General features: G+C 40.2%; 1 protein-coding gene across 1 annotated transcript in view; it reads right to left on the bottom strand.

Annotated features, from left to right (window-relative positions):
* Nucleotides 1-1,757: 1,757 nt before the first annotated feature.
* ptprbl (protein tyrosine phosphatase receptor type B, like) overlaps nucleotides 1,758-11,705 on the bottom strand; it is a 51,262-nt gene continuing 41,314 nt past the window's right edge. The window contains exons 34-44 of the mRNA XM_016485221.1: nucleotides 6,915-6,992; nucleotides 6,795-6,812; nucleotides 5,219-5,300; nucleotides 5,041-5,131; nucleotides 4,872-4,948; nucleotides 4,350-4,484; nucleotides 4,138-4,260; nucleotides 3,896-4,059; nucleotides 2,748-2,883; nucleotides 2,523-2,643; nucleotides 1,758-2,003 (exon numbers count right to left, since the gene is read on the bottom strand). Coding sequence (XP_016340707.1) covers nucleotides 1,981-2,003; nucleotides 2,523-2,643; nucleotides 2,748-2,883; nucleotides 3,896-4,059; nucleotides 4,138-4,260; nucleotides 4,350-4,484; nucleotides 4,872-4,948; nucleotides 5,041-5,131; nucleotides 5,219-5,300; nucleotides 6,795-6,812; nucleotides 6,915-6,992 — 1,048 coding nt within the window. The 3' untranslated portion in view covers nucleotides 1,758-1,980. The remainder of the gene's footprint in view (nucleotides 2,004-2,522; nucleotides 2,644-2,747; nucleotides 2,884-3,895; nucleotides 4,060-4,137; nucleotides 4,261-4,349; nucleotides 4,485-4,871; nucleotides 4,949-5,040; nucleotides 5,132-5,218; nucleotides 5,301-6,794; nucleotides 6,813-6,914; nucleotides 6,993-11,705) is intronic.

The raw sequence follows: 11,705 nt of genomic DNA, 5'->3' as shown, positions 1-11,705 counted from the left end.
ATAGAGCTTGGACTTCTGTTGTAAAGATGGAACAGTAGTCTGGGATACGAAAGCCATAGTGTTGATGACCGCTTACTAGTGCTGCAGATAACATGGTTATCCATTTTTGATCCATCAGTGCATATAGGATTATGACTGGGACAAAGGCTTCTTATGTCAAAACATGTTGACGATATATATACGGGTAGGTTTCACTCTTCTTATTGCAGGTCAATTCCTAATTGATATATAACTTTTCTATACTCCAAGGTGGAACTGAACAAAGGAGATTTTGGTTTAGGAGATCAAGATTTATGCCCATATTATATGTCTAATATATCTCAGATAGTCAAAAAGACAGTGGGAATGTGTGCTGTGGTCAAATGAGTCAACATTTCAACTTATTTCTGCAAAAAATGGACGTCGAGTTCTCAGTCCCAAAGATCAAAGGAACCATCCAGACTTGCATCAGTGACAGATGCAGAAGCAAACGTCTGTCATGGTATGGGGGTTTATCAGAGCAAACAGCATGGGTGACTGGAATATGTGCGAAGGTACCATTGACATGGAGGCATATATTTTTTGAATTGTACATAGACAAATACTGCCATAAAGATGATGTCTTTCATAGGAAGTTAATGGTTATTAGATCAAGACAATGGCAGGTCTCATTCTGCATGTGCTACAACAGCGTAGCTTCGTAGACAGAGCGAATGTGCTGGACTGCAGTCCAGAGCTGTCTCCTATTGAAAATATATGACCAGTTATGAAAAGGAGAATAAGTCAATGATGATCACAGACGAGATTGGACCAAAATTTTGCTTGCATAACTTTAACAATTAGTATCCTCAATTCTCAAACAATGAAACATTGTAATTAAAAGGAAAGGTGATGTGACACAGTGTTAAACATGCCTCTGTCCCAACTTTTTTGGAGTGTGTTGCAGCCATCAACATTTTTTTTAATTTACAAAATAAAATTAACTTGGCCAGTGAAAACATTGAAATTTTTTCTTTGTACTTTAGCCAATTAAATAAAGGTTAAAGAGAATGAACAAATAGAATATGCTTGATTTTATGGCATTTCAAAAACATCCCAACTTTTCTGGAATTGGGGTTGTAAATTAAGCTGGATGACATCACTGTAGAGCTTCTGCTTTACAGCATTAACACTACTGAATTTAACTGAGTCAACAGCTGAAAAACGACACTGCTGTTTGTTGAACGGTCTATAGCTGAAATGAACTCTTTTCAGACTGATGAACTTCACACTGTTATTGATCTGAACTGAACCAACACTGGCTTGCTTAGTTGGGGTCTGAAAGACGCTTTTCTATAATTGGACTGACTGACACCATCGGATGAGAACAAAACTTGAACTAAATTAAGATGGATGACGGCACTATCGTCTTCTGTAGAGCTGCTTTTGCTTGCATCTTGCAACATCGACACCGGTATTGAACTTAATTGAATTCATGTTTAACAAACTGGATCTGAATAACAACACTACTGCTTTTTGAAGAACTGTTTACAGCTGATTGATTAACTTTGATTTGAACAAAACCAACATAAACCTGACTTAAGCTAAATAATGACAGTATTGTCTCTTAGAGCTGCTTTATAGCTGAATCTGAACTGATTCTGCATCTCTGTAAAGCTGCTTTGACACTATCTGTATTGTATAAAGTTCTATAGAAATAAAGGTGACTTGACTTGACTATATAACCCTTTCATCTACATGGTACAGGAAAACAGATGACTGTTGTTTTGTAATAATTTTTATTAATATAAAATTAGCTACAACATTTAATTAGTGATGCACATTATATTATGCAAGAATTAACATAAACTCTGAATTAATATTGAATAATATATGTACATGATATAATTCTGTTACATCTAGGCATACACATAGCATATTACCTTAAATTCATTTTCAAATAAATTTTTACATATGTGTTTGACAATAAAGTGTTTGGCCACTTTTTTATCCACCTGCACATCAGCGTTTGGAGTAGACCACATCTATATGAAGAAATACAAAATATCAGTTAGATATAAGATATGTGACCCTGGAGCATAAAACCAGTCTTAAGTCGCTGGGGTATATTTGTAGCAATAGCCAACAATACATTGCATGGGTCAAAATTATTGATTTTTCTTTTATGCCAAAAATCATTAGGATATTAAGTAGATCATGTTCCATGAAGATATTTAGTAAATTTCCTACTGTAAATATATCAAAACTTCATTTTTGATTAGTAATATGCATTGCTAAGAACTTCATTTGGACAACTTTAAAGATGATTTTCTCAATATTTAGATTTTTTTGCACCCTCAGATTCCAGATTTTCAAATAGTTGTATCTCGGCCAAATATTGTCCTAACAAACCATACATCAACGGAAAGCTTATTTATTCAGCTTTCAGATGATGTATAAATCTCAATTTCGAAAAATTGACCCTTATGGTTTTGTGGTCCAGGGTCACATACTGTATATGATAACAGACATGCTCATCATACAGACATTAACAGCACACTAACCTCGATGGTAATCCGGATGCACATTTTCATAGATGGGATACAAAAGGTTCTCCTGTTCACTGCGCAGTTTTCTTGCACGAAGCACATCTCGCACGCACTGGTAGAGGTACGAGTACTGGCACTAGTGCAACACACATGACAAATAAATTTGATTTCATATATTTGTGTCTGTGTGTATTCTCTCTGTTTCAAAAGCAGTAGTGTGTTTTACAGATGAGCACTCACCTCTGTCTGCACCATGTGTGTGCGATGAAGCCTCAGATCAAACACAGCACTGTAGATGTCCACCGTGTCTCTAGTGTCCAGCTGCTGAAGGACTCTGTCAAGAGCAATAAAGGTTCCGGTGCGCCCCACTCCAGCACTGTCAGGGATAATAAAAGTTCACAGAGATAAACACTCTTCCTTCAGTGGAAGATATATGTACTAGATATGCTAAAGTTGCTTAGTAGCAAGTATACTAGATCTCCATGGGCAGAATATTCTGCTTTGCTTTCTTTGAGTTATGTTTGTCAATTAAATTAAGACAGAAATTTGCAAGCATTTGAACAGACATTTCCATTTGGGACAGTGCCTAAGTCAGGGATGGACAACTTCAGTCCTGGAGGACCACTGTCCTGCAGAGTTAGTTCCATCCCTAATCAAACACACCTGCCTCTAATTTTCAGGAAATCCTGAAACATAGATTACATTCCTCAGGTGTGTTTGATTAGTGATGGAGCTAAACTCAGCAGGACAGTCCCACATTCCTGGCCTAAGTGGTTTCTTAGGCTGCGTTTACACTTTGCATTAGCATGCGATCACCGTGATCCGATCAAGCAGATCGGATCATCAGTCAATCAGAACACGGCGCGTTTACACTTGGCAACATCAACTGACTTTTCTATCTGGGTAACCGATCGGATCTGTCTTCCCCGCGCAATATTTAAATAAGTCTGCAGAGAATGGCCCAGTGCAAAGTCAACCTGAAGTGTTGGGTTTTTGTTTGAAAAGCATTTTCAGTCGTGGGACATTTTACAAATCAAAGATAAGTGTAGGAGTCTCACTAGCGCTCCACACGGGTGTTCTCTGTCTTTTTTTCTGACAGTTTGCGAGAGAGGGGGCGGTGTTTTGCGTGATGTTGACCTGCGAATGCAAACACGATGGCTGGATTGCGTTTACATCACACTGAGATCTGATCACAATGCGTCCTCGACTACCTCTGGACCAGGACACGGTGATCGGATAACATTCCGATCAGAAGTGCGTTTACTTGTCTTTTCAATGTGTATATGGACAACATCCGGATACAGGTCACATGTTAATGCCAAGTGTAAATGCAGCCTTAGACTACACATTACTATGATCAAGGTAGTGCTGTAAAAATGACTGTCCACCTGCAGTGCACTACAGTGGCTCCAGAGAAGGGCGTCCGGTTGATATAGTCTCTCACAGTCCGCACAAACTGAATGAGCGACTGCGTGATCTCTGGAACTCCGTGATCCGGCCACACAGTGTAGTGAAACTGACGCACCACTCGGGAATAGCTCAGGTGTTCCTCCTGTACAGACATGCCACACAGCTCATTAGTGTATTCCTATTAGAACTCATCTGTGAGGAACAGAGACATTATACCCACATTACAGATCTTGAATTCTCGGATGGTCCACTCGGGCAGCACAGATTCTGACTGCATCTGAACTACCAGATCCCCATAGTACAGCGGCTCCTGATCAAATGGCCAGTAGTGGTCACACTTCACCTAAGTACGAGAGTCAAACACAAATTCATTGAATTAATGCCAAGAGAACCACATGAGCAGAAGAATCATGTGTGATCATATGCACATACCCTTCCTTTCTCAACACACTGTGTCACCATAACTATGTTGTGAACATTCTGCTCCCAGACCATCTTCCAGAAATCATCTTTTGTGCCGGGCAAAGGACCCTGAGTCGCTATATACTCCCGTCTGAAGTTATTGCCCTTTATAAGAAACAATGTGATATGTTTAGTTAAGTGTCATTGGTAAGCCTTAGGACAGAAACATGTACTTGCAGTATATTTTTTGCCAACTCTGCCCACCATTGCTTAGATATTTTACATTTAATACAAATAGAATATTACTTCATATTTATACATTGTGTGAATAGCAACAGTTACTCTTTACACTATATTTGTTGCTATTTTTTACTTGGTGTGAACTGTACACTATTTACTGTATTTTTTATGAAATTTTGTGTCAAATGCTTTTAATCAAAATGTGTTATTTATATATATATTTTTAGCTTTCAGTTCAGTAGTTTAACATGATTTTGTATCAAAGACTTTTGACTATTGTTATTAATGTACTTCCATGGCCAAAGATCTTACAGGAACATAACTGGCATTAATATAATCTGAGCAGGAGTCATCATCAACATAGGACAGCTTCACCCGTGTAGAATCATCTGTTCAAAGAACACATCAAAATACGTTTAGAAAAATTATATTACAATAATATTAGATATTTTAACAAATACTCTGATTTGCATAGACATACAAGGCAGTATATTGTTGTAGCGATTTTTGCCTCTGTTTTCAGGCAATAATGCTGCGTCTTGAGGTTGGTTACGACCAACATCCTTCAGGTCCTGAAAGCAGAACAAATGTTTAATGTGTTCATTCTGAAATGAGAATCATTCTAAATATCATGTTATGAAATATGGAGGATATTTTACCTCATATTCCTCAGAAAGGAGGTAGTTGGAGTCTGCTCGAAGTTTAGCTAAATGTGACTCAAAATGTGTGATGCTGATGGGACTGTATTTGGAAAAGACAAAACTATCTTACAATAGATAATAAAAAAATTCAGAATTCATTCAAAGAACACACAGTATACCAAATCTAGAGGCTAAAGTTTGTGAACAAAATTTGATGTTGGCTTGAGAAAGCCAACATGGGCAGCCTTAAGGCAAAAGAGCCAGATCGCACATTTGTTAGGTGTTCTTGAGCTGGCCCCCCACAAAAGTACAACAGTTATTGTTTTCTTAATATTTTTCTATAGACTCTTGCTATTTTGTATTCTAATAAAGAAGCTTATTATGACAACACAGTTGTCAATACCAGACACATTTCACAATTAACAAATTACAAGCAATAGCACAAAAAAGTAGGTGTGTGTGGTGTTCATGTGCAGAAACTGAATAATCAAATGTAAAGTAAAATTGCATAGTCATCAAAAATAGAGTGATCCTTGTGAAAGATACAAAAGTTATTCAGTCATGAGCAATACAGGTGCATCTCAATAAATTAGAATGTCGTGGAAAAGTTCATTTATTTCAGTAATTCAACTCAAATTGTGAAACTCGTGTATTAAATAAATTCAATGCACACAGACTGAAGTAGTTTAAGTCTTTGGTTCTTTTAATTGTGATGATTTTGGCTCACATTTAACAAAAACCCACCAATTCACTATCTCAACAAATTAGAATACTTCAAAAGACCAATAAAAAAAAACATTTTTAGTGAATTGTTGGCCTTCTGGAAAGTATGTTCATTTACTGTACATGTACTCAATACTTGGTGGGGGCTCCTTTTGCTTTAATTACTGCCTCAATTCGGCGTGGCATGGAGGCAGGTGTTTTGAGTTGATTAGCTGATTGGCATGTCACCATATTCTAATTTGTTGAGATAGTGAATTGGTGGGTTTTTGTTAAATGTGAGCCAAAATCATCACAATTAAAAGAACCAAAGACTTAAATTACTTCAGTCTGTGTGCATTGAATTTATTTAATACACGAGTTTCACAATTTGAGTTGAATTACTGAAATGAACTTTTCCACGACATTCTAATTTATTGAGATGCACCTGTAAGTGATTTTCTCTGGGTTTTTTTTTTACATAAAATACAGACAGCAGCTGGTAAATGCGGTCGATTTGATGCACAATCAGTCATCAGACTCATCAGTCTGAAAAGATATTGCAACAAACTACACATCAGGGCCAAGGTCTCTGCCAATTTTGGTGCTTGTAGCATTAAAGCCCTAGGAAGAGGTTTTAGTCTCAGAAGAAGAAGAATTAGTTTATATAGCATAACAGTATGTTGGCTTTCTTAAGCCAACATAAATATTATAAAAATATCCTGCTGCTGCCTCCGTTACAGTATGTAATAATGGAGAAATATGACATAATATAATACTAAAACAATTTTCATGTGTAGCTGGAATTATAATGTGAATTAAGAGCTTCAGACTTAATGTGGCATTCTGTTACAGATCTACATGATGTGCTTTGCTCTGAGATGAAGTACAGTACCTTGAGACACGACGGTTCCTAAAACACAGAAGAAAATAACATTGTAATAAGATATTATTGTTATTTTTATTTAACTGCTATTGTAACCTTTAATGATAATATAAATGCAGTCACTCTTACCCTCTAACAATGACGTGAGTTCCTGAGGGTTGTCTATCTCTTCTTAAACTCATTCTGACCACAGGCTCTTGTGCACTCCTGGTAAAGACAAAAACCTGTCATCACTAATTAATTACTGCCTGATTCTTGTCATCTTCTGTATCGGAATAGATATTGTTCTGTTGCTCAGCCAAAGTCCATCATCACTAACTCTAAACCATCATCAAAAACCCATCAGCTCTAAGTCAAATTGATCATCATAAACCCATAATTACAAGCATATAATCACTGATGTATAATTCCAAAAACAAAAACACCACAAACCTGTATCTACATATCTGTCAAAATTATTCAGTCCCCACTAATTTTTCCTGGCTAACCTGTCATTTCTAACCCACTATAATAGCTTGTCACCACCACAAATGTCTCAGGTTATGACTGTAACTATGGTTCCCTGAGAGAGAATGAGATGGTGCATCAAAACACTGTGGGAACGCCTTTGCGTGATTGCGTCTGGAAGCACGTGTGAAATCAGTCCAATGGAATGGCGGACACTACGCAGGGTTATGTGGTGACCAGGAAGCTTAAAACCACATCCAGAACAAACAGTGTTAACTTCTGATAGGTCGAAGCAAGTCACTCACAGGGATGTAGGAAGTATGGCAAGGCAACGCAGTGTCTCATTCCCTTTGAGAGAACTATGGTTACAGTCGTAACCTGAGGCGATCCCTATCCCGGGAACTTGTGCTGCATCAAAACACTGTGGGAATGACAATACCCATGTTGACAAATGCCAGTCTAGTGTGAAATCATGGTGAGCACAACTAAGACAAGAGCACTTTGTAGAACCGAGGTCTAAGTTGTAGAATCTACTTCTTGTTGAGTGAGCTCAGACCCCCAAAGGTGAAGAAAGGTCAGAGGACTCATGAGCGAGGGAGATAGTCACAATTATCCACCTACTCAACATCTGCTTGGTCGCCGGAAAACCTTTCTTAAGTGGACCAAACCAGACGAACAACTGATCAGCTTTCCTCCACAGGGCAGCTCTGTGGACATAAAAGTCCAGCACTCTGACTAGACACACCAAATTAAGCTTCTCTTGGTCTGGAGTTCTAAATTTGTGCAGTATTAAACCAAAATGTAGTAACAAGAGCATGATACAAGTTATGATAACATACGATATATGGAATCACAAGAGGATTGTTTTGATACTAGTCATGCCAGGGTTGGAGAACATTAAGTCAAGGATTCATTAATAATGATCGCCCTCAGCCCGTGAGGGATGCATCTGTCATAAGCATTACGTGATAAGAAGGAGCTCCCAAGATGTCTCCCAAGGATCCCGTCGATTTGAGTCACAATCTGTTTTAAAATCAGCATTTTGAATCTGAACATCTTGACAGAACAATTTATTTGGAGCAGATCTAAAATCGGACACAACCCCGGCTGTATGAACACGTTCTATGGTCTCCTTCCTCAAGAGAGTGTCTACTTCTTGTTCCATTACCAGAGTGACCCTGTTAAATCGAGGAGGACGAGAGCCAAACTGGATTCTGTTGCCTCTCTCTACAGTCTGCAGGACCCATTGAGACACATTTGGCAGAAGTTTCCACGCTGTTTACTCTCGAAACTGGTCCCTGGTGTGCTTTGAGTAGTCAATTTGACACCCTGAAGTGGATGACCGGCAGGGAACAACAAAACTGGCCACTCTAATAATCTCCTTGAAGAATGCGACCGCCATGCCCCAAAGCACCAGAGGTGTACCATATGATGAGGTGTGCACCATTTCTCCCCAGAGGGGCCTGCCCTCAGAGGCCTGATGCTGCTGCCTCAGGGGCCTGATGCTGATGCTGCTGGACCTTTTTGTCAAAGCCTTCTTAGAAAGAAAGATGGTCCACAGATCTGCCTTCTCCTTCGAAGACTTTGGCTGAAAGTGCCGCCCCGGTCCCCGATCTTTCTGTGGGTGGGGGCTCGAGATGCGAAACTCTGCTTCTGTATTGCCCGGTATGAGGAGCTGGATGACGACTGGGGCTGCTCCCACCCAGCAGCCCCCAAGACCTGAGACTGGTGAGGTGGAGGTAGTGTTGGAACACTGGCACCTGCTTATTAGCCTTCTGAAACCTCTCAACGACCAAGTTGACAGTGTGGCTGAAGAGGCCAGAAGGTGCAAATAGAGCATCCATCAGGAAGAATTTGTCCTTCCATTTAATGTCAGACAAGTTCAACAACAGATGCCTCTCCATGGCCACCAGGGCTGCCATAGAACGACCGATGACTCTGGCTGTCTCCTTGGTGGCCCGAAGCAGGTCTTTGATTGTGTCCGGGTCTACCCCCTCACCTTCATCAAGGTCTCAGGTCAGCCTGGAATGCCTGCAACACAGCCATTGTATGCAGACACGCACCAGTGTGACCCGCTGCCATGTAAGCCTTACCCAGCAAAGACAATATGACTGAATATGGTTTATTCCACGATCTCGACACCTTGGTGTGGCAGGCCCCAACATGGAGGCTGACTTAACACACAGGAAGCATTCATCCATTTCTTTCCCAATATGTTTATTGACCTTTTCTTATTTATAACCCCACACCAACAAGACATACAGTAACAACAGAACACCAGAACAGGTACACAAGCACTCACCCTTCTATACATACATATTCAACTTACACTTAAATAAATAAACTAAAGAACAATAACACAGACTAACTTATACTCTAAAGAAATGAAAAAAGAAAAAAGAAATAAAATAAATAGATAAATTGGTAAAAGACAGTGTTTACAATGTCAAGTAAAAGTCAGTACAATGTAAAGTAAAATCTACATTTCCATTTTACACGATGTTCATGTATGGTTCCAAAAGCTGATCAAAGTCTTTCCACTTGCCCATAGCAATATAAGTTAATATAAGTCTCTACAGTCCAATACAGTACAATATCTCCTTTTTCAACATTTTCAAGGATGGAGCATCTATACTCTTCCAGCATAATGCATTAACTCTTGTAGCTTGAAGGAGACGAAATCTAGGAGTTTAGTCTGTTTCGATGTAAAGTCAAAATACAGAGTTTAACATTCAAAGAAATCCTAGTATTGAACATGTCCGACATACATTTAATAACCTCTTTCCAAAATGTTGTATTTTTGGACATTCCCAAAGGCAATGATGTAATGTACCTTTATCATCCAAACATTTAAGCAACTTAAATGTTTGGAGCTTAAAGGAAGCTCCTGTCGTCAAGTCAAATTCCTTGTGTGTGTAAACATACTTGGTAATAAAGCTCTTCTGATTCTAGAGCACACATCTGCAATGTTAACAGACATATGAAGTTTAACAGGAATTATATAGGTTCTCATTAACCATTTATATTGAAGTAATTTAAACCTAGTATTTATTGTCTGTGTTTGTGCTTTAAGACATGCATCATTCCAGTCTGCCTCATATCTCCTTACATATCTATTTTCCAGGCATTTAATTTGTCCAATGTTGATTCAGTACTGTGTTTGACCATTAAATTGTAATACATAGATATGTCACCTTCCTTCTAAATTTCCAAGAGTTTTTTCCTCTAATTTTGATAAAAATGGTATACAGCTTATTTGATCCTCTTTTGATGACATGAAAAAAAGAAAAAAAAAAACCTTTTTGGGGGATTGTATATTTCTTGCATAAATCATCAAAAGAAAGTAAAACGTCCCAGGTTATGTATGTAACCATGGTTCCCCGAGGGAACGAGACGCTGTGTCGGAAAACGCTAGGGGAACCCCTTCAGCGATACCAAGCTCTGACTCATATGTGTAATCAGTCCAATCGATGGGCGAGACGTCAGAGGCGGGGGACGTCATGACCAGGAAGCTTTAAAAGCACGTGAGGTGCCGCCGGTGTTAGCTTCTAGGAGTGCAGCAAGCTCTAGTAGGGATGCCGGAAGTATGGCCTTGCGACACAGCGTCTCGTTCCCTCGGGGAACCATGGTTACATACGTAACCTGGGACGTTCCCCTTCGGGAACTCGAGCTGCGTCGGAAAACGCTAGGGGAACGAGATGTCCACGCCACCAGATTTGCAAATCCCTGCCTAGTGTGGAAGAGCACAGCTATGGCAAGAGAACAGAGGGGCCTGGAGTGGCTCGCAAATCTAGGTCATAGAACCTGACGAATGTGAGGGGCGTAGACCATCCCACAGCGTTGCAGATGTCCTGCATAGGAACACCTGCCAGAAAGGCCTTGGAGGCCGCCACACTCCTTGTTGAGTGAGCCTTGACCCCCAATGGTGAGGGGAGATCAGAGGACTCATAGGCAACAGTAATGGCATTCACTATCCACCGGCTGAGGGTCTGCTTAGCAGGATGACCTCTCTTAGGGGGACCATAGCACACAGCAGTTGGTCCGCTTTTCTCCACAGGGCAGCTCTGTGGACAGGGTATAAAAAAGCTTTGGCCAGACCGGGCGCAAAGTCGAGATAGGAAGGAGCCACAGAAAGGGCCTGCAGATCCCCAACTCTCTTTAGAGAAGATATAGCTAAGAGAAACACAGTCTTTAACGTAAGAAGACGATCTGATATCTCCTCGATCGGCTCAAAGGGAGGCCTACAGAGAGCTTCTAGCACCACAGTGAGGTCCCAAGGAGGGACACGAGATCGTACCTGAGGTCTCAGCCTCATCACACCGTGGAGGAAACGTGTAACCAGGGGCCAGATCCGAGAACCATACTCGGCCCGGCCAGAACGGGGCTACTAGCAATAGACGGACCCCGTCCCAACGCACTCTCTCTAGAACTCCTGGGAGCAGAGTGATAAGGGGAAAGGCGTACAGACGAAGC

Source organism: Sinocyclocheilus anshuiensis, unplaced genomic scaffold (genome assembly GCF_001515605.1).
Source record: "Sinocyclocheilus anshuiensis isolate Anshui unplaced genomic scaffold, SAMN03320099.WGS_v1.1 scaffold445, whole genome shotgun sequence".
Taxonomy (NCBI): Eukaryota; Metazoa; Chordata; class Actinopteri; order Cypriniformes; family Cyprinidae; genus Sinocyclocheilus; species Sinocyclocheilus anshuiensis.
The sequence above is the reverse complement of the archived record's forward strand: the minus strand, read 5'-3'. Positions and strand labels throughout refer to the sequence as shown.